Here is a 22,085-nt window from a genome sequence, read left to right on the forward strand (position 1 = left end):
AAGCCCGGCCTTACGATCTGCCCTGACGATGGATCGCGCGTCTGATTGAGCAAGGGTGAGATGACTTCGACCGATGGTGCAGATCCCATTAAGGACTAATCTTCTATCCAGTTCTCCGGGATTTCATCTGTCCTTGACTTGCCATCCTACGCTGACACTGGGAATGAATATCAGAGACTGTGCGGTTGCCAAGATGGCAATGGAAAATTTTCAGTGGACTCTAATGGGCGGGTTTTGTTTGATGTGTAGCTCTTTGCGGCGGTCGTTACACTGGTTGAATTGTTCTTATTCGTGCCATAGTTGCACTTTCACTCTTTTCGGCTCAATGTTGTTGTACACGACATCCAGTATGCAGATTGATCAGATCAGTATACTATCACTGAGACTTGCTCGATCCGTATTGATTTTAAGAGCGCGAAGTGCGAACTGTAATAGTGAGTAGCCGATGCTTTTGGGGGAAAAATCTTGTTCTCCGTCACTGAGGCTACAACAAACTCTGTACATGGTGCTTCTGTAGATAAATGCATGTTCTTTTCAATGGACACTAAATGAGCCTGCCGGGTCGCCCGCCTTCGTTCCACAAAGTATGCCCAAGGAAGGTTAATCAGCTCTCCCTCACACCACGGCGCTTGCGCGTCTCTTGGGCTCTGGCAGATATCTCGCTGTGACAGACAATCCGGAAGCAAGTGCGACCAGCAGCACCCAGATAGCATAGCCACCCAACAACTGTGTCCTCGCCCCGATAGCAAAGAGGGTCGTGAAGAGTGCCGGACAGAAAGCCCTCAGGCCACTGACACCAGTCAGGGCTAGGGCGTTCAATGTGCCAAGGACTCTTGGCGAGGGCGAGATGTCATTGATAGCTAGCTGAATTGCGGTGAAACTCATACTCACTCCACAACCAATGGCCAAGGTGGTCGGAGCAAACACCCAGAACGCCTTGACGGACACATCCGTGTCCATCCGAAGAAGAGCGCTTGAAAGAGGACAGCATAGGAAGAATATCGGATAGGCAAGAGCACAGACGCGGATCACCCCTTTAGTTCCAATCTTTCGCTGCAAGATGGGGAAGATGAATAGGAGCCACATGGCTTGGGCGGCCCCGTTGAGACCCATCATCAGCGAGATTTGCAGGGGCGTGAAACCGCATCCTCCGAGGCGCACGGGGGTGAACCACCAGACCGGGACAATGGCTGTGTATGCGAAAGCGAGCATCATGATGTGCCCGTATATGTAGAGGACTACTGCCACACCTGGCGAACTTGAAAGCTCCCAAGTTGAGAGGTCGCCCGTTCGAGTGGGCACGTTTGATGTCGTCTCCTCCCCGTCAGAATCCGTAGCCGAATCCTTTTTCAAAGTCTCCTGCACGAAAAAAGCGGTAGAAAGTGCAGCGGTAGCTCCCACCATCGCCACCACTAGACTCGAGAGCGCATATGGGTAGTCCTCGAAGAAGCGACCACCAAACACACCCGGGTACTGGGTCACCGGATCGGCAAGAGAACCGCCCAACAAAGGCCCCAGGAAGATACCAAGGTTCCCACTGAACGCGAACCAGCTGAAAGCTCTCGCCTGAGTCTTGGTCGTGCTGTGTTCAGCCACCATAGTGCGAATAGTAACGATCGATCCGGCGAAAACGCCAGCAAGGCACCTCAACATGATCATCTGTGGAATGGACTTCGCCATACCAAAGAGTCCCGTGGCCAAAGTTACTCCGATCAATGAGAAGACCAAGACCGGTTTGCGCCCGAGACGATCGGCCATTCGACCCCAAAAGATCATGACAATAGCTTGGGTCAAGGAAAAGAGCGATTCAATGAGTCCACTGTAGAACCCAACATCGGAATCTGCAATGCCTCCATTGTCCTGTATCATCTGATTGACATAAGGAAAGATGGAGAAGAAGGCCAAAGGCTCAACCAGCCGAGCGTAGCACAGTAGCAGGACTTGGGTCTTCGGCAGGGGCTTCTCCTCCTCTTCATTGTCGGAAATGTAACCATCCGACTCTGGCGATCCACTTAGTTGATCGGACTTGCGTACATCGCCATTTGTCACGGTACCAGACCCCAGGAGAGCTGTAGTCTCATCAACGGGATCGATTTCCTCATGACGGGAGCTGGCACTTTCCCGGCCCATGTGGTGTCTGTTCGCACCCGGCGTGATGGCGACCATGTCTTGGCAGAGAAGCCGAAGCCTTTTGGTGTCGGGTCAAGAGTAGCAGTAGAATGCCCCGCTGTTTCAAATGCTTATTCTTTTATTTGCAATGACCGGGGCTCGAGGCCCAGGCGATGGCCCATCGCCGCCTCGGAATTAAGTGAGCCCGAAAGTGCTTTACATTACAGTACCCATCTCGTCAAAGCAATAAGGGCAGTAAACGGTAATATATGAAACTGTCGGTTTTGTTCACTCTGCAACTACAAATTATCTTGCGATACTTCCCCTGAGAGCTATTAGTGTCTTTCATGTCCATGAAAGCCCGCTAGAAAATTGATTGTGCATTAAGCATGCGTCCAATCACTGAAGTTGGCAAAGTCTTCTTCCTGGAAAATACGGTATCCTATGCGCAAGCACCAACTATGCTCATGCAGAATGCTCCGAAGATCACCAGGATACAAGGGTAGACTCTCCTTCTTCCATAAAGAACGCGCCAGCTTTCATCACTGAGGAAGTCTTCGGACATGAGCTCCATAAGCGAAGCGAAAATCGACAGGCCGGCAGAAATGGCATTTCATGACGCCAACTAGAAGCAAGCCAACCTCCGAGTCGGGGCTGTATAACGTGTGTGTTGCGAGGCCTATCGCTTGACCAATTGATGTCCTATACAAATATTCATCTCGGGCTCTGTAAGGATTTGAAGACGACGTACGTGCAGCCATATGCGAATGACATGATCCATGGCTGGAACTTGTGTTTCGGACCAGGGAAGGAGGCAATTCGTGATCCCAGTGCCAAGCCTTCGGAATTTCTGCGGTATCAAGTCAGTCGAATCATAATCGATGCAGTTATATTGCATACTCACGATGAAAGACAATTGCAATCAAGAGGATCACAAACTCGTTACCAACAGAGACACTTAGAGACATGCCGATAAACACACCGTGGAGCAGAGTACCCATCTCGAGAAGATAGACCTGCATTTTCTCCTTCTTCTGTTTCTGGTCTGGACTTAAGTCTAACTGTTTTTCGCGGCGTTCAGCATCTGGATTGATCCATTTTCCTCTCCATGATGGGTTCGGATCTCCGGAGCAGATGCAACTCGACCGATCTCTTCGGAGCCTTCGCCCATGCAATTGATAGCCCTGCTAATACTTGTTGATCTTCCAATCAGTGGACCCGTATCTCGCAAATGAGGTCTTGCTTCTAGCCCAAGCGAATTCAAAGTCTGAGACTGAAGCTGATTGACAATCTCCCACTCCTTCGTTGTGTTCGCGAATTGTGTTCCCTGGTGATGAAAGGGAGGCTCTCGCCATGTCTCGTGAGGTTTGCCACCACGGCAAATATTTTTGAGCGGGACTAAACACCATCTCAATGACAGTGACGAGAAATATCCCGCCTAGGGCAATAGCACCTGGCATAGCCGGGTAGTCCTTCGTCTGAAAATCAGATCAGCAAGGGTCGCTGAGGGAAGTAATTGCCGTTGGAAGAAGGTGGACGAAAGCCGTAGCGATCAGAACGCCGGTTCCAAAGTGACTGACAAAGAATAAGAATGAAGTTGGGATATGCAGGCGTGGGAATCGAGTTGCAAGAATAGGGAATGCACAGGCTATAGTTGATGTACCCAAGATAATGAAGAGTGCCGCGACATGCAAAGCAAGGTTGTACTCATCACCATCGACGCCCCCATTTGCACACCTAGATCGTTTCACTGCCGTGTACAGTCGATTTCGAAAACAGATTGCCCCTTGAACACACTGACTTTGTTTCTCGGCCCACTCGGTCGGACGGCGTATTGGGGTTGACGACATGTAATCACCCGATACTTGGGCAACCGTAAAAACAACTGGTCGGCGGTTGCTGGTGACATAGTGGGCGGATATTTGGAACTCTGATCTGTGGACATATATCGTGCTAGACGTACACGAAGCGGGTGGGATATTGATAACGGTGGGTTAACTTGAACTCGATGAACTTCAGTACGAATGATCTCCCACTCTATAAGATAATCTGCTTACTCCTTAGTTTTATCCCTAAAAACCCCGATTATCTTTAATAGTCGTATGCCTAACTAATCTCGATGTATTGATAACTGATAACCCTAAGCACTCTAGCTCCCGCTAGGGAGCTGCGGTCGCACCCCACCAAAAAAAAATATTGACCAACTTTAACCGCGCCAAGATTGCACTTTCTTACTCTTGATCGCTTTAAAAATTTGGAGCATTAGAGACGATTCTAAAGTACCCAACTGGTGAGATTTTTGGGGTAAAGTGTCACCAAAAAACAGATTGGGATTTGCCCAAGTACCCTAGCCATACGAAATGATTGGAATACGCCAAATCCCAATCACACCCATGGGATAAGGGTATGTAAACAAAGCCACGTTTTCCCCACTCTCCCCTTCTCTCTGTGTGGCCGCTGCAGGGACAGTTTTGCTGGCTCCTAGGACGACAACCGACTTGGGAGGCATCCCGGTATCACGAATTGTACCAGTTCGTACGGGTACTTGTTCATCACTAATAGTAGGTGGACGTGGTGTGGCATGAATATGGCGAAGAGCTTTGACGGGAAAAAACAAGTTAGGTTGATGCTAAATTGAAGTTTCAGCTGATCTATAACCAAGGGGGAACCACTCACGCTTTACTTCTATAACAAGCTCTCCATTATGACTCGCCGGCCGCCGTATATGCACTGTTTTGGCCACGCTTTCCTCGTCGCTCTTATAAGCAGGCGGCCACTGGCGGAATCGTCGTAGTTTTTCTCCTGTCTCCAATGAGAGTGTCTGCAGCTTCGATTCTGGCCGCCAAGCGAAGAAGTCTTGCCCGAATGCCTTTGCCATTTCTTCATCAAGCTCGGGAAGCAGCACCCTTCGATGGTTTGGTCTGCGGCCTCGCCCCATGGAATTTTCCCAGTTAATTCCGACCTCGAGATGCAGTTTCAAGTGGCGGAGGTTGTTGAATCTAGTTGCTAGCGCTTTTATGACCTCGGCTGGCTAGGCTGGAGTGTTAGTGAAGAGATAGAAGCGGTATTCTAGGCCGTACTCACCACTTCAGTGCGACGATCGACATCGATCTCCAGTACTCCGAGTTGTGGGCAGTTTGCATCGAGTTCGACTAGGTCGTCGAGATTAAATGTTGGACGGGTGGCACCACCATCCCTCGGGAGCTCAATGGTGTGCAGGCATAACTGCTTAAGTCTGGGGTGGTTACTCAACGTCTTGATGGACGCGAAATGCCCTTTGATTGTGAGCTGCTCTAGGGTATTGAAAGACCGGACGAATCTCTCTAGCTCGGGGCAGTGATCCCGGCCTTCTCCGGCCCACATCTGCACCGTGAGACTGCGGAGGGCGTTGGCATGCCCAGTGAAGTAATTCAGCAGATCCGTGTGCTTTTGAGGCCCCAAGCTGAGGAATCGCAAGTTGGACCAGTCAAGTTTATCTCGCCAGTGCACCCGCTCCTTATCTGTCATGCGGTATCCATCCAGCGACAGCGATTCCAATGGCGGGAATTTCTCCTCGCCCGAGAGCTCGAAGGAATAGACCGGCGGATGGGAGGGCATCCGTATCACACATCCCCCATAGTTGCCGGATAACGCAAGGGAGAACGACTTCAAATTTTGACAAGCGAAGAACAGTTGCTGAAGACCTGAAATGTGTTGATTCGGCTTCTCGTGGGTGTCGAATAGCGGGTTCACCCTGGCATGGATGGTTTTTACGCACGTTAAGGGGCCCGCAGCGACTCTTGACCCGTCTTCGTGAAGCAAGTGAAGCTCTGGCTTATTGGCGTGCTCGTTTAATGCGCGGATTAAGGCTTCGAAATTAGGTCTCGACGAGCGCAGCCTGATAATGTTATGGTGAGCGACTAATGCGTTGATAGCCGGCGGGCGACGTACCGGAAATGCGCTAGATTTGGTAGAGCTTTCACCAGCGCTACAAGCCCATCTTCTCGCTCAAAGCCTGCCGCAATATGCTGCTCCTTTGCGCCGAAGTAGGCAATATCTACTTCACGCACAGCATGCGCATCTTATCCGTCAGGATTTTGCGATAAGCGGACCACTAACGCGAGGAATTGCCTCCATTGCGTCTTCCGCGATTTCGTTCCATCATAGCTTCCGGACAACGTACTCTGGAACCGTTCTTGTGCTGTTTGCACTCTTGGACCGATCACGAGATTGCCATATAAATGGGGAATGGCCAAGGCGCAGAAATCCTTCGACACTAGACATAGATTGCGGAAATCTCTCCTAGAATCGAGCTGCGCCAGTTGTCAGTCCATGGCCCGGTAGTTTTTAATGATCGAGGTATGGCCGCATACGTTTTGGAGGATGAGATACCAGATGTCGTTGCTCAAGCCCGCCATGTAGCGCGGGACCTCCGTGATGGCTACCTAGTTTGACTTCGTTCTCCCTTCAACCACAAAAGCCTACTGTATCTCTTCCTTTCGAGTTGCGATTTTAGCCTCTGATGCGTCTTGTCGAGATGTTCCCAGGCCAGCGGTCTTCAGCTGGTTGTAATGCAGGACGCGAAGCGGGGTTCCACGTTCGAGTCATCCCTGCCAGGCAACCCAGTCCAACAATAAATAGCGCGACCAAACTTAATGGGCCCACTTCCGTCTACAATTAACAAGGCTGTCTCGATAGTGTACTCTCTGCCCCTTTGCATTATTAGCCTTTCAAGATTAGATTGTCTAATGAGGTATGACGTCTTCGCAGGGTTGCCTTAGCCTCGAGGCTATCTCGAGCTTCGCGCAGTAGGTCGTTTGCGTGTGCACTATATCCGTAGATTTACTATGCTTTCGTCTTTCCGAATAGCCTCGGTCATACCTACTAACGTGGTGGAACTTATTGTTGCGGCTCGCGGTGTACCCGAGATATCCACTCTCTTAACCACTATAGGGCTTTTTTTTTTCGATTCCCCAAGCAAATCCTTCATCTTTGTAAAAACGTCGCTCTCTCCATCAAAGCTATCACACTTCTCTCAGCAAAGCAAGGTGATTCGCCGCGTTAATACTACCGAGGCCCCACCAGACAGGCTCTCCACCCACCTCTGACAATGCAATAACTGCCGACGGGCCCAAGAGTTAGAACGAAGGACGTTGTGGTGAAGCCCGACAAACACTGAGGTCTGGGTGTTCAACTCACTTTTGGCAACATATGTGAGCGTCTCCGCAACTGTAATCGCTGGTTCACGAGCCTGCCTGGCTCTAAGAACGCCCTCCCATCCGTAGTAATCACCGTTCGCTCTGTCCCAAACGACATCTTGTTTAGTAGTACTATCCCCTTTTAAACATTAGCTCTCTGATACGCGCCCGCGAAGGACATCCTGCGACAACTTACAACCACCAACGGCGTGTGTAAGCTACCAATCAATCATTATCAGAATGTAGGGATTCTGCGAAGTATGACTTGTTTGATAGCGTACGTCATGAAATATTGTAATACTTGGAGGATCAAATGCGTCAATATGAATAGTCCCTTCACCATTCAAGAACCCTTGAGAGGCAATAGTATAAACTGGTCTTCTATAGAAGCCATCATTTGAGTTGGTTGTGAGAACATCTGGGGAGATATAGATGTGCCGCTGGTCGCTATAGTCTTTTTGCAATCGACCCTGACTCTCATCGGCCTCAATATACGTCCCCAATAGGGTCCAACCCAGCGTGCCTGAAACTGGCGAGACATCCGGGTCAGTGATACCGGTTTGAACAGTGACCGGCCGGCGTACCACACCGCCGTCAGGGCCGGCGGTCGGGTAAGTAAAGGTAGCATCTACCCATTCGCCGAGACTGTCATGGTACGTCAGAAAGCTCCCATCACAGTAGATGTCGTATATCTCATCAGCTGTGATGATATTCGTCATCCTCGTAAATAGAGTTGCAACGTCGGCTAGGTCTGCATTATCGAGGACAGGCAATAGCCCGGAGGAAACCCAATTGTTGAGTGGTTGACTCAATGTCTCGTAGGCGCCTATTAGATCGAGTCATGTATTTGAAGGCGTGCAAGATAAAATATGGCTAGCAAACAGCCGTTCTCCTCCTTACCTTGTGCCATTTGAAGCGATTCTTTGACACCATTATGCAGGGAATCAAGCAAGTCCGCGTCCTCGCAGATGTAATTCACGGTAGCTTGAGCGCCAAGTATCTTGAGAGCGGTAGCTGTAAGACATAGCGGATCCACTAACCCCATGATAGCGGATGGGAAGACTTGTGCTGCCAAAAGGCTAATGCGCGGCGTAGTGGCAAGGTGTCTAGCCTTCATAGCAGTCCTTTAAACAAGCACTCAGAAGCCATTAAGCAGTGAGACCGAATAGCGAAGTCCTGCCCTAGTTCCTAGGGCCTCTGGTTCTAAAACCATGCGGGGCAACTGCGAGGCTCGCTTATACAACTTGGGCAATAAACAGGGGAGGGGCGTGTGCTTGCATTACGAGTTTTAAATTACCACATACTCGTGATGCTTGTATCACACGTTTATGAGCCAGACACACAGGCGATGGTAAGGGAAATGAGCAAGACCCTCTCATGCAGGGCGCCTGAATCAGGCTAATTGGGAAACTCTTGCGAGTAGGGTTACATTACGTATATATGAGCGCCGGGACTTCTCTGAACTAAACTAGTACGTTACAAATGCCATCACAAACCATCCACAGTTCAACTCGCATTAGCGCTTATACTACTAAAGAAGACAGATGTTGATGGAAACGAAGAGGTCATGAGTTATAGTTGTTATCTTGCTGATTTGAAATAGATTATCCTCGTATCTCACTAAACCATACCCATATCGTACATCAAAGAAGTAGCCTTGCCGATTCAGGCAGCTAGAAGGGAACTGTATACTGCCAAAGCACCCGCATGTGTCTACGGAAATAATGAGAGAGAACTCGGGATTTACCTCGGTCTTTATCACACCGTAAGCTTGGGACAAGAAACATAGCAAAAATTCACTGAGCTTCTGCTGCTTGCTATCTCTTTGTATATTCAATTGGAGTAAATTGATCTTTCCGTAGGGGTGGAACCTATATGAACCTAGGTGGCTTCTATCATCGCTCTTTGGCGCTAGGTAGAGAGGAGTCCGGCATATCCTGGCGATGGATGAAATCTGAGACATTTGAGACACAGACCCGGGCCATCCCGTACTTCTGTCTGCGAATGCCTTACGACAGAAAAGCCTCTCCGGCTCGTTCCCTGGATATGGGCGTGTCGATGTGGCATAAATTGTGCTAAATTTCGGGCAATAACATCGTGACTTCCCACTTCTGTTCAGACTGCTAAGCTATGTAGTCTGTCGTTACAATCTTGAGCAACAGACACTTGTTCACATTAATGTAGCCCAGTGTGTTGATCCCACCAACTCCTCCCCAGTGAGCTATTGAAGAAAGTTTTCATACTCGAAAACATGAAGCGAAATTGAACGTTTCTCCAGCTACTAAGCATTAACTGTGGCAAATGCGGCAAAATCAAGACCCGGAACGCTTGCAGGGTTATTGTTATAATATGAACTCAGGACGCTCTGGGCTAGGACTTCGTAGTAGCATTGCCCAGAAGTCGTCGTTGCCGGAGGAGGCTCACGAAGTAGGCTCCCGTCTCCGACAAAAGTGCAGATGCACTTATCGTACGTGCTCGCGCTACATGCCTGGTCATCTCCTCCGCCACATGCATTATCAGTGCAGTCAGGCGGCGTATCAGGACAGCATGTACACCCATTGATATCGCCGCTTCCCGCGCACTGTGACTGGCCATTATCGCCACCGCAATCAGGGTCAGAGCAGAGCATTGGCTCGTTGGGACAGTCCTCTTTCTCGCGGCACGGGCAACCTGCCTGCGGGGGTTCCGAGCATAGTCCTAGTCCGCTACTATCACCACCGCAGTCATCGCATATTTGATCGTCTCCTTCACATTCCGCTGTTGTCAGCCCTGGCTCCCGGCGGAAGAGCTGCTGGAGCTGCAATCAGCGCCAAGATAACTGGAGGGCCGATAAGACCTAGCAGGGGGTTAGCTCGGGAGGGAGTCGAAGAGACCTGCGTCACTCACAAGCTGGATACCAGGCAACGCCGCCCGCATACAAGCCGACGGCTTCCGTTTCCATGACGATGTTACCGTCGCTCAACGTTGCTGGTTCCGTAATTGTCATGGTCGTGCTTGCTTGAAGGTCGGAGTAGTCGCTATACGTGGCGGGCTCCCAACAGATAATACCAGTTGTGCCATCGACTACCGTTGTGGAAGCGGGAATTTGCGTCTACTACCCAGCAACAAAGCTACTATCTCGTCAACGTCTGGAAGAACACGGGCAGCGGAGCGACAAAGCTGAAAGGTAGGTTGAGTCATACATTAGGCTTGCTGAGACGGACTGCTAATGTCAGACAGCCGACGGAGACAAATACTGCAACATGATGGGCCACAGTGATCATGCAATGGACTACGTCTGGGTTCATTCGAGCGGGTGGATGATGCTCTACGAGAGCCTGGGCGGCACGTTCCCTGTGAACCCTCCATATTGGGGCCCGCACTATCAGATTTGGGCCGCCACAGATTATGCCGGTGCCGAGATCGACCGGCGGGACTTGCATTTGGCAGATTGGGATGGCGATGGGTTGTGCGATATCATCTACGTGAACCCGGGCGACAACAGCCTGAGGATATGGCTGAATCAGTACAAGGCAAACGGTAACTTTGATCAGTGGGTTGAAGCGGATACGTCGGGCTACGATATTGATTGCCCGAGAAGCGAGGTGTGGGTATCTACGATCTTGCTGTACGCTTTGCCGATATCGACGGCAAAGGCAGGGCAGACTTGCTCTGCATCCAGCCCAATGGTCTTGCCTCTGGCTACCTGAACGGCGCGAACGACCTGGTGTACCTCTCGCAGATCAAAAAGTCCGAGGATAAAGATAGAGCCAATCTACGATGGGCAGACGTTAATGGCGACGGCCGCGCCGATCTGCTATGGGTGGACAAGTTCGACGGAGACGGATACATCTACTACAACCGGGGGGAGACGCCGGTCGATGGCAGCGCCTTCACGTGGGATGGCGAGGGCCGTGTGTACATGGGAATGCGCAGGGGTTGTGCATGCATTATCCGGATCTGGATGGAGATGGCCGCGCGGATATGCATGTTGTGGACTCGCTGGAGAATACGGCGCAGACGTGGTTCAATCTGTGCCCGAACGAGGGCTCTTCTTCCAATGGTGATGACCCAGATACGCTCACCGTGATTCCGGTGGTTTGGCTGGGACTCACGTAGTGCTGTTTGGCAGAAGATGGCACTGGTTGCTCGCATAGATGGGTTCAACTAGTAGACGGGTTATCAGTCATCCATTACATCGCAACTTACTTACACAGGTCGTCTGATGACGCCCTAGTCTTCTTCTTGTCGTGAATAGTTGATTGTGAGCAAACCTAGTATCTGCCAGAGCGCACCTAGATCCTGGCGTGCTGCGCCCGTAACGGCCGATGAGAGGCCAGGTGCTGTCTAGACTTCCGCATAACCCAACTTGGGTCGAAGGTCTCGACCCAAAACCTAACCCAGACCCAGGCTGGGTTGAACTTTCTCGACCCCGGACCCGACCCGGACCCAATGCTAGGGCCCAATAAAACCCATAAAGACCCATAAAGACCCAACTTTTGCATAATTTCTTTCACAAAGCTGCTCAATCATCAAGATAACATATTGTTATTTATATCTGCCCTGGTTTATACTACCTAGTACCACGTATTCGTAGCAAAAATCTCTTGAAAATATAAGAAATAATTTTGTATTCTTTTAGACTAATTAATAACCTATTAGATTTTCAAGGTCAAGTACGCTGGGGGACTAAACTTAGAAGCTTAATATTCTAGCTAGTGATTATGGAAATATATTGTGAGCAAGCTAGCAGGTTATGAGATATCTAGATGATTTAATGGCGCAATAGGAATATCAGCTTAGCGGACTGAATCAATAGATGAGATAAGTAAAAGGATTGAGGTTGTTGTTATGTTGATATTGATGATAATTTTAATTGTGTTTTTTCAACATTCTGGTAGGTATAACGGTCTGGCAAGATGAGACAAAGGAAGTTTGGCAATGTGACTGCAAGAGGTTCGGTAAGTAGTGGCGACGTCCGAGGACGCTAGTTTAACTCTGTTTATGACGTCCCTTAATTAGTTACCCGTTTTTCTGGGATATCTATGGCGACGCCTTGCTTAAGAGTCCTTCCCTTTTTGCTAGTAGAACTGTGAGACTAGCTAGTGGTAGCCCATAAGATTCTCATTAGGTTCCTAAGTGTTTTCTAAGGCATCTTACCTGTTACAGTTTGGAGGCAGAGTGGCAACTGGTTGGTGGGATGTTGTTTGGATGTTGACAATGGAGGGACGCACTTCCGAATTGGGAAGTTTGCTGGCGAAAGGATGTCTCAGGCCGGTGTTAGCTATGAAGGCAGCTCCCCCACATCCTCCCTTCTTCTTTTTCTCTCTCTAGGCTTTCTTTCGTTACTTAGCACCAAATGCAGACGTATATTTACATTAAAGGTTCTTTGCTCTCGTTTAAGTCCTTGATTCCCTTCCGCTCCTGTTCGCGACTGAGAGCAGAAGCTATTCTTTCCCGACCTCTGAGACCTCAGGAGTGGATTCTTTTGGTTCGCGGGATGAATACGCTTGCTTAACCTTCTTAACTTGGGTGCCCTTCGGTGCTAAACCTCTAGTCTTTCGGGAACGCTCCTCGGTAGTGGCGATACTAACCTTTCTTAACTGCTCTTCGGGACGACGCGCAGGTTTCAGAGGATAAATTGCAACCCGACATCTGTTTCTCGCGCAGTGTAGGCAAAGAACCTTTCTTCTGCGCTTATCTATCTCGTCCCAGCTAGCCCATCGAGTACGCTTCCCTCGCAGACAGCGGTCTTCTACTAGATACGTCGCCGGCTCGGGGGAGGATCGGGCCACTCTTACTCGTGTAACGCTCGCTTGGGTAAGAGTTGGACACAAAGGGAAGTGCCGTTATCGACCTTCACGAGGCCGCCAAGAACATCCTCACTACGATATATTCTAGCAACTATCCACCCCAGACGTTGAGAAGGCCAATTATCCTGTTTATCTTATTTCGAGCCTTGACGATAACGGAGTTTATACCCTTAGTTCTATTCAGGGCTTCTTAGCTGGGCAGTCTTCTCAGAAATATATAGAATTACACCCGTACGTACTCTAATAGCCCCGGACCGGCCCTAGATAGCTACTAACGTCTATAAAAGTAGGTATCTTAAATAGGAGTGGCAGCTTACGCTAGAGCCCCTCGAACGCTAGGCTACTTTCTTTAACAGTATACTTAACGGCCCTAATGGTAAATTAGCTGCGTCAGTGGAGTTTTAGCCTCCGGTTCGTCTTTATATTACCGAAAAAGCTTACGCTAGTAGCTAGAGAAGCGAGAATAAGTTTTCACTCGCTAGAATAAAGAGAACTAAGTTTTTCCTCTCTTATAGTAGTTAACTAATAGATTATTCTCTAGTTAGCATAAACTACCTTATATACGAGGTAATAACGGGACCCGTTACCTTGTAAACGGTATTCTCCTTACTAACAGAGATCACTAGAACTACCTATCTCTATCTTACGCTAAGTATGTTTGAGGGATCAGATACAGACCTTTTTATGACTCTGCAGAAGCTTAACAGTAAAGAAAATATAGTATATTCCCTATACTACTTATTCATTAATAATAGCTACGTAGCTTAGTGCTAGATAAGATTATTGAAACGGAAGTTAGTAGCTAAGGCGTATAGCGATGAGTTCGCTCCCAATTTCCTGCCAAAGACGTCTAAGTACTGCGGCTAGGTGAAAAGGAATAATTGGATGTTAGTATCTAGCCCAGCGTAACTGTATTTCGTATAGGCGAATCTATTAGGGTCGTGGTTTCAGCTATCAGATTCCACGGGCAGGTACTGGATGTGATCTAGAGAAGCACACAAGCTTTTTAGAGGGTAGTTATTCGAGGTACTTATCATTCCTTTCAAGTTCCTATGATTTCGATTCAGTTGCTCGAATAGCTGTTCGTCTATTTATAATTTATAATATAAATATTGGAGAGATATCGCCTTAAGTTCAAATCTGCCGAATCTACTATCTCCGATACAGATAGTTCGTCACTGTATATAATTAATTGCTTAGATACGCCTCATTACGGAAGGCTATTTTGGAAGAGGCGCGTAGAGGTAGCATATATAACCTACGTACGAATAAAGACATACGCAACTTCCGGAAGAACTCCTGATATAGACTAGTGTGTCTTAGCGCAAAGGACAGGAAAGTTGATCGAAGAGTGTACGGGCTGAGAAGCAAAGTCAGTGTGTCCAAGGGGTAATCTGTTTTCAAAATCGACTGCACTGTTCTTCAATGGACTCTTCAACGAAAAATTGTTGCTTCGGCGACCGGCGACAATTTCAGAACACAGACTTCAAGGCAGCATCAACTCCTCTGGCTTGGCATGGGGTGGACTTTAAGCCAGTTTTGCTTGGCAGCGGACCCTTAGAGTCCGCCCCAATCCGCCATTGAGCATTATTCGAGAAGGCACGGGCATATCGATACTTGAACGATTAACACCGGTGCTTTTGAAAACCCAGCCCTGTGATTGTGGAGTGACGACGAGTATGAGCGTTAACACCGCTGCCATTTGCGTTGAATAGATTATTGAAGCCTCAAGCATAAGAAATATGTCGGAAAATCATGACTCGTGAGCCTGCTTCCTCTGAAGAGCAATATTGTGATATGTCGTGATCAACCTTTCAGATTCAGGTTGCTCAGGGTATAAAATCAAGGTGACCGATGCGAGGTGGAGTTGGGCACTCGATGTGGCGTAGCGCAATGCCCAAAGCGGATCGATGTTCGATGCGCTTCCTCGGGCTGTGGAGTTCGCCAATTCATGTTTGATCCCTTACATCCACATTGAATCATAAGCGTCGGAGTGCAAGTGAGCTAAATAATCCTTTCCAAGACTTTCACTCTGTTCAAATACCACTTCTGCTCCCTGTGCATCCTATGTACGCAAATCTTTAAAGGCCCACGTCACCTCTAGAGTGATTTGACCGCCTGTCTCAGCCATGGGACCGTTAAAATCATCAGACAAGGCTACACGGCCCAGGTTTGTGGAGCTCAGATCTTCCAAATGGTTCATTATATTCGTCGTGTCTTTCGCCTGCGCCACAGATATCTTCATGTACGGTCTGATCGTGCCCGTGACACCAACCGCGTTGAAAGAACGAGTTGGCGTTCCTCCTGAAAAAATACAAGCATGGACATCAATTCTTCTTGGTTTGTTCTCGGCATCTATGCTCGCTTTCTCGCCCATTGTCGGATACGCCACGGATCGAGCCGGATCGCGGAAATGGCCTTACATGTTTGGTCTGATTGCACTGGCCGCAGCAACAGGCTTGCTATCCATCGGATCAACTCTCGGATTCTGGATTGCTGGACGGCTATTTCAGGGAGCTGCGGGAGCAGTTGTTTGGATTGTTGGAGTTGCGTTGATGGCTGATGCTGTTGGTCGAGATGGTCTGGGCCAAGCTCTTGGGTATCTGTCGATGGCTTCCAGTGTTGGAACGCTCACAGGACCGCTCCTCGGAGGTGTCCTGTATGAGAAATGCGGATATTACTCTGTCTTCGGTCTTGCGTTTGGATTAATAGGGCTCGATGTCCTCCTGCGATTTATTCTGATTGAGAGAAAGGATGCGATCAAATGGCTTGAGCCGGAGATGAGACCACTTGTGTTTGCGCAGATTGAGCCAGGAGATATGACAGACTCGCCTCTTCATGGCGTCCTTGAGCGCATGGGCTTCCTGCTTAGCTCGTCGCGTCTTATGGCAGCTCTTTGGGGGAACTTTGTCGTTGCACTGTTTCTATCCTCCTTCGACAGTGTCCTCCCATTGTTCGTGCAGGGGGTCTTCCAATGGCAGCAAAGTGGCCAGGGATTGATCTTCATCCCTCTTATTGTGCCCCATGTCTTTGATCCGGTGACTGGGTATATCATCGACAGATTCCCACGATCGGCTCGCTTTATTACCGCCGGGGCATTCTTCATGATAGCACCCCTCCTCGTCCTTCTGCAACTTGTAACGGACAACTCTATGCATGACAAGATCGTACTATGCGCTCTCCTTGGTGGCATTGGCCTCTGTCTGTCTGTGACGTTACCCCCTCTTGATGTAGAGATATTCAACATCGTTGAGGAAAAGGAGAAGCAAAGACCTGGTGCTTTCGGTGCTGGTGGAGCTACGGCGTTGGCTTTCGGCTTGACAAATATGGGATTCTCTGCAGGCAATCTCATTGGACCTTTCTTTGCTGGTTTCATTCGTCAAGAAGCTGGCTGGGGCCCGATGAGTTGGGCATTAGGGTTGATGGCCGTGGTATCGGCTATCCCGATTTTGCTCTTCATGGGCGGTTGGATATTGAGTGAGCCTGAAAGTTCGGAGAACGGTTCCAGAGAGGGTCCAGACGCAGTCACTGTTTCTGAACCATGACGGACCTAACGGCCAAGCACGTGCCAGGAGTTCGTCTTCCCGGAATCAAAACTCTATGAAATCAGATGCCGCTAATAGACCCAACCTGGTCCGTTGTACACGAAGGAAATGAGTTGAAGATAATATCAGCTTCAGCGTGTGAGTTAGAAGCTATGTACAAATTTTGCAGCTCGTGTTCGCCGCCACATGTGAGCAATCTTAGAAAAGCAGACTTGACCATCCTGCGTCTGATGCTGACTTCCATTCTTGCATGCAATAGAGAGAAATCGGAGTTCTCTGAGCACTTGAGAGTGCCAAAAACACCAGGCCACTTCTGTAATCGAAAGCAAAATCATCAAGTAGAGAACCAATCCGAGCCCAGATCCGAAAGGCGGAAGAATATAGAAAGGGAGGCGGACCAAAAGAGTAGCAAGAGTAACAAAAATAGCAGTGATACACAAGATCATTCCCTTGCCTCAAACGTGGACCAAGAACTGACTGGGTCTGGTTGAAAGCCTTGCCAATCGTCTTGGTATTGGTGAAAGTGAGATCATGTCGTGGTACAAGGCGAAATAGACCGGTAGTTACAAATCATGTTATGCATGCATGCGGTGCATCCATGCATGTTACTCGTAAAACCGCGCGGGGGAGTAATCCCGGAGAAAGAGGAAGAGGTGGGGATGTGGACACGACAGAATCTATTGAAATAATTAAATGAGGCGAGAAGCGCGACGTCGAAAGGTCGTCCTCGGCAGGAAGGTTGAAGGAAACGGTAAGTGAAGTCGTGATTTTTGTGTATGGCGTCTGGGCTGATTAACTCATCGGCGCTTAAGCTCGGTAGCAAGGCAGTCAAGGAGCTTTGGAAATTAGTGACTTATCATAAACGAGGAATTAGCTTGAAAACATACTGATTCCGCAGCAGCACCTTGATTGACAAGGTACTTGCTGAGGCCGCGGACAACGTCGATCTGCTCCTCGGGGGTCAGGCCATTGATGGCGACCTCAATCACGTCACCCACAGTAGCCTTGGACACGGCAATGAAGCTGTGGTAGTACATGAAGGCGAAGAAGCCCATAATAAACTGGCAATCCATGCGGTCGGTGATGCCACCATGGCCAGGGATCGACTCGCCAAAATCTTTGATCTTGAAGGAACGCTTCAAGCCAGAAGCGAAGAATCCACCGAACGGAGCAATAAGAGAGGCGAACGTAGCGAAGCAGAGGATGTGGAATTGGATAGGGGCAATCATGAAAGTCTTGTCCAGGCCGATCAGATCGAGGGAGTAGGGCTGGGGAATGAACACCTTATTGGGCACGCATTCGAGGCCAGTCAGGACATTCGCTCCCAGATCATTGACCGGGCAGATGAAGTACTTGTACTTCATCAACATGTTGGTCATGAAAAATCCGAAGATAACGGTGCAGATCCACGCGCCGAGGAAGCCCTCGACGGTCTTTTTGGGAGACAACTGAATTAGCTGAGTGCGTCCGAAGGTGATACCACAGACGTAGGCGAAAATATCATTGGTGATGACCAGCGCGGCGGGGAGGAAGAACCAGATCATGCCCTCGAAAATGTTGTTCATGACGAAGTGAGCTTGGACGACAATGAGGTACAACGCCATATGTGTCCAGGCGAACTGAGTGAACTGGAATCGATAGTGTCCCTTCTGCAGCGATCCAACGAAGAAGACAAAGCCTGGCAGTCTCAGTACAAATGATCCAATTCAGATAAGACTAGATTCACTACTTACCCATGACGTAGAGAGTGAAACTGATGAATCGGTGGTGAGTTGCCAGAGGCAAAAGAACTTTATCCACAAGCAGAATGTGCTTGAAATAGTAGATGACACTCTCTCCGTACAGGAAATACATGGTCGTCGCGAGGAAGTACCAGTTCAGAGATTTGGTGAAGCGCAAGTTCTTCTCCTTACTGGGGACATTGGCGATGGCAATAACTTCCTTGAAGGAAACAATCTGAATGGCAGTCACAACGCCGATAATATAGATGTGCCCGGAGAACATCGCAATGAAAAAGCCAGCAATCATCACGAAGGTCCATATCGTTCGGGTGATGAAGGTCTGTTTCTTCTTCTCATATTCAGATTGAGCGGGTTTCTGCGGAACCAACGGGAAAATATCATGGTCAGCTATATTCCCCAGGTCAATCGAGACTTAAAAACTCACATCCTCTTCCGGGATTGTGGTCTGCTTCGAGACGCGGCCGTTGCTTGGATTGGAGGGCTCCGAGGTTGCATCGCTGACATCGGAGGACACGCTCGCGCGCCGCTCACCTTTTTGGTGAGAAAACCTAATATTGCGACGAGGCATGATGGGTGAAAAAATGAGAGAGGGGGACGGGGAGATCGTTGAAGCAAATGAAGAGGAGTGGAGCGGAGAGAAGTGAGCTCATGCGAATCCGAAAGCGGTCAGCTTCGTTGACACGGTTGCGATTTGTTCGCGTCACGGCTGCGCCTCTTCTTCTCCACACTATGGTCCCTACGCCGAACTTGAAGTGTCCTTTATAACTCCACTACCTTTTACTCCATTCATGGCGGGGGCATGGAAGACAACGACGATGACTACTTCTCCGATGACTTCGATTCCCTGCCTCCAGGTACCTTGTACCAGTTGGAGCAAAACGCTTTCCAGGCCACCCAAGCGCCTGCGACTCAACGATATGACCAGCCGATTCTAACTGAACCCGTTCAAGCTCGTCCGTCAGCTCGTGCGCCCGCAACATTGAAACCGCCGCCGCGACTACACACAGGATTGACAAACGACTATGACACACTGGAGGTGGGAGAATTGGAGGCGGAGATCCACGACTATGTGGACGGACAGTCCGTACTTCCGCAGGGCCACCATACTCTTGTCGCTGACGACGATTGGTCCGGCAATGGTGGAATGGACGATGTTATGGAGGTAGATGATGAGTATGGTCAAGCAAATGCTCATGAGCTGAATTCACGCCTGGAACAGGTAAGGAGTGACTTGTGAACTACCTTCCAGATCCAATGGCTGACAACAGACTCATAGATGGAACAAGAACGAGAGCAAATGCGCCGCGAGCTCGCCGAAGCCAAAATGCTAGCAGAAACGAAAGCTGGGGAAATCGCAATCATCCGGTCAAAACAGACAAGAATGGCTGAAGAATACGACCGACAATTAGCGGCGCTTAGAAAGACTATGACGGATGAGGCCACCAAACACAGGGAAGAGGTCGAGGCGGCAATGTCGGAGGGAAAAATGTTAGCGACAGAGAACATCTTCCTCCAGCATGACCTAGCCGAGGAAGCTCATCAGCTCCGCAACTACAAAAGCAAGCACCGAGCTGAGGAGAAAGCTCCGCCAGTCACCCCCAAAAAGTCTCGAGTACTGCCTTTTCGCGATGGGTTCGATGATGACGAAATCGCCGCCATCTCACCCAGCAAGTCAGCCACACGATCAAAGAGAACCACGCCCACAGTCCCTGGTAAACGGAAACGACAAGCGAGCGTGGATAGTGCGCCAGCACTGCAATTGAGTCCGGCTGGAGAAATAATGATGGGCGACGCACCCGACGACACCGCCGGGTCTTCATTTGAAGCAGAGCGCAACTCACCAGGAAGGACCCACGGCCGCGATCATCAACTTTTGAAACGACTTCTCAATCATCGCATGTTTCCAGGCCAAGAAACCGATCTGGAAGCACTAACCAAATACTCATTCCCCTCAGAGCCGAGTCGACCGCTATCTAGCATTCTCATGGACCAGTTGGTCAAGTTAGATCTCGACAATTACTTGCTGGATTACATGTACGCTATAGGGCCTCTCTGGCAGCGTGCATTAACAGAGCGTTTCTATGATCCTGTACCTCGATTTGCTTCAATTACCAGATATGTGTTCATGATGGATGATGTTCCACTCCTAGACCTCATCGCTCCATTGGCCGGTGTTCTTCAAGACTCTGTCGAGGTCAACGCAGTCCCTCGATTCCGCTACTCTCCAGCTGCGCGAGAAAAAGCCCGAGTGGTTCGACAGACACCACAAGCCGATCTCCAGCCGGTCGATTCCACGGAGGCTCTACGCTTGCTCTATCATATGGCCTGCGAACTTTTGCATGTGAAAGGCGCACTCGAAAGTCTCTGGAGGCATATAAGGCATACTTTCATCCTTGTGATGTTGCACGGCTCCCAGCCACTGAAAGACATTATGCTCATTTTGCAGCTACTGTCAACCAGTATCCGCCCAGACTCATTCGGTCCTATAATGTCCTCTGAGCAAGAGCAAACGGATGTGCAACGATATATCGTAGATCGTCTCACTCACATGCTGAGCGAGTCCGCGCAACCCGACGAGGGCGTGGAGCCTTACACCGCACACGACATTTGCACCATGCGATTCGAGGTCCTGCTTTTGCTGAGAGTCTCTATCTTTCAACCCTACAGCCCCAGGACGAGAGCACGGTAGCAGCATCATCGCCGCGCATCCCAATGCACTGCCACGATTATTCCGGTCAATGCATGACGAGCTGGACGCACTATATTCCTCTCCACCAGAGCACGATCTACGAGTAGCCCTTGTCAACGGACTGATGCGACTCATTTTCGGTGTGATGCGGCGCCACGGGCAATTCATCAACATGCAAGAGAAGCTCGCTTGTGTGCCAGGAAGTAAGCAAAAGCATCTCGTGGTACTTACCCGCCTTGCCTTTTGCGACGGGTCTGTACTAGAGGCTGGCATTGATGATGAGACTGTCGACATGGCGCACGAGCTACTGGAGGAGTGGACGAACCCGCAAGAAGCAGAGTCTCTGGCAGAAGCATTTCCGACTTCGAGACGGGACTAAGGAAGCATTTCTATAAAAATATTTGCATATTAGACATGGAGCACTTTGTGGAGTTGGAGTTGGGGATGGCATGTTTCTATGGCGTTTACGAGTCTGAGATACCAATTTCAAAATATTATTGCATATTTAGCCCACTTGATGGGGGTCAATTGAAGACAAGATGTAGATCAAGGATACGGCAGGCCTAGGACGCTTCCTAGTAAAGGTTTCATGGTATAATGCGACTCGCTTGGTAGATCTGACGATCTGGCACAACCGCCCGCATATCAGCCTTCGCTTACGCCCACTAGCCATATCATGGAGGGCTAAGTTCATGCTTTTACAGCTTATTTAAGAAAGATTCTTGAATACCAAAGTAAAGAATTGAACAAATGCGCATCAAGAGAAACTCAATTGTAATCTCGAGCCTCTTGCTGTGTACCATGTCGAGTACTTTTGCGGGTTCGGAGGTGGAGCAGATCGCTTGTAAGACCCTCGGAATTTCAATACGAACAGCGAGTGACGAGGCAAGCCCATTCGAGGCACAGGCGACTCCACGAACGTCCGAGCGGTTGCTTGAGTGAAAGACACTCATCATTGCACCGGGTGTTACTTCCAGTCGTCTTCACTAGAGACTTTCTAGCCTAGCCTAGCACGCATCAGGCGAAAGGAA

General features: G+C 49.4%; 7 protein-coding genes across 7 annotated transcripts; 3 read left to right on the top strand and 4 right to left on the bottom strand.

Moving 5' to 3' along the window:
- Positions 1–615: 615 nt before the first annotated feature.
- N7477_009334 (MFS transporter) lies at positions 616–2,166 on the bottom strand (the record flags this gene model as incomplete). The annotated part of the gene is made up of 1 exon (XM_056970995.1): positions 616–2,166. One exon carries the CDS (start codon positions 2,164–2,166, stop codon positions 616–618), a length of 1,551 nt encoding a protein of 516 aa, XP_056817974.1.
- A 1,000-nt stretch (positions 2,167–3,166) lies between these two features.
- Positions 3,167–3,569, bottom strand: N7477_009335 (Zinc/iron permease; the record flags this gene model as incomplete). Its single annotated transcript, XM_056970996.1, is given in 2 exon segments — positions 3,167–3,293; positions 3,304–3,569. The coding sequence occupies 2 exon segments, from the start codon at positions 3,567–3,569 to the stop codon at positions 3,167–3,169; spliced, it is 393 nt and encodes a 130-aa protein (XP_056817975.1).
- Positions 3,570–5,178: 1,609 nt separating this feature from the next.
- N7477_009336 (uncharacterized protein) lies at positions 5,179–5,706 on the bottom strand (the record flags this gene model as incomplete). The annotated part of the gene is made up of 1 exon (XM_056970997.1): positions 5,179–5,706. The coding sequence occupies one exon, from the start codon at positions 5,704–5,706 to the stop codon at positions 5,179–5,181; it is 528 nt and encodes a 175-aa protein (XP_056817976.1).
- Positions 5,707–10,231: 4,525 nt separating this feature from the next.
- N7477_009337 (carbohydrate esterase family 3 protein) lies at positions 10,232–11,384 on the top strand (the record flags this gene model as incomplete). Its single annotated transcript, XM_056970998.1, has 5 exons — positions 10,232–10,261; positions 10,365–10,452; positions 10,506–10,872; positions 10,926–11,179; positions 11,236–11,384. The coding sequence occupies 5 exons, from the start codon at positions 10,232–10,234 to the stop codon at positions 11,382–11,384; spliced, it is 888 nt and encodes a 295-aa protein (XP_056817977.1).
- Positions 11,385–15,207: 3,823 nt separating this feature from the next.
- N7477_009338 (MFS transporter) lies at positions 15,208–16,623 on the top strand (the record flags this gene model as incomplete). Its single annotated transcript, XM_056970999.1, has 1 exon — positions 15,208–16,623. One exon carries the CDS (start codon positions 15,208–15,210, stop codon positions 16,621–16,623), a length of 1,416 nt encoding a protein of 471 aa, XP_056817978.1.
- A 797-nt stretch (positions 16,624–17,420) lies between these two features.
- Positions 17,421–18,933, bottom strand: cds1 (phosphatidate cytidylyltransferase; the record flags this gene model as incomplete). Its single annotated transcript, XM_056971000.1, has 4 exons — positions 17,421–17,459; positions 17,511–18,301; positions 18,357–18,720; positions 18,790–18,933. The coding sequence occupies 4 exons, from the start codon at positions 18,931–18,933 to the stop codon at positions 17,421–17,423; spliced, it is 1,338 nt and encodes a 445-aa protein (XP_056817979.1).
- Positions 18,934–19,164: 231 nt separating this feature from the next.
- On the top strand, positions 19,165–21,433 carry N7477_009340 (uncharacterized protein; the record flags this gene model as incomplete). Its single annotated transcript, XM_056971001.1, has 3 exons — positions 19,165–19,584; positions 19,642–21,009; positions 21,047–21,433. 3 exons carry the CDS (start codon positions 19,165–19,167, stop codon positions 21,431–21,433), a joined length of 2,175 nt encoding a protein of 724 aa, XP_056817980.1.
- Between the last annotated feature and the right edge of the window lie 652 nt (positions 21,434–22,085).

The sequence above is a fragment of the Penicillium maclennaniae genome (assembly GCF_028827695.1).
Source record: "Penicillium maclennaniae strain IBT 15551 chromosome Unknown utg000008l:1.0-3552695.0:1.0-3555053.0, whole genome shotgun sequence".
Classification (NCBI taxonomy): Eukaryota; Fungi; Ascomycota; class Eurotiomycetes; order Eurotiales; family Aspergillaceae; genus Penicillium; species Penicillium maclennaniae.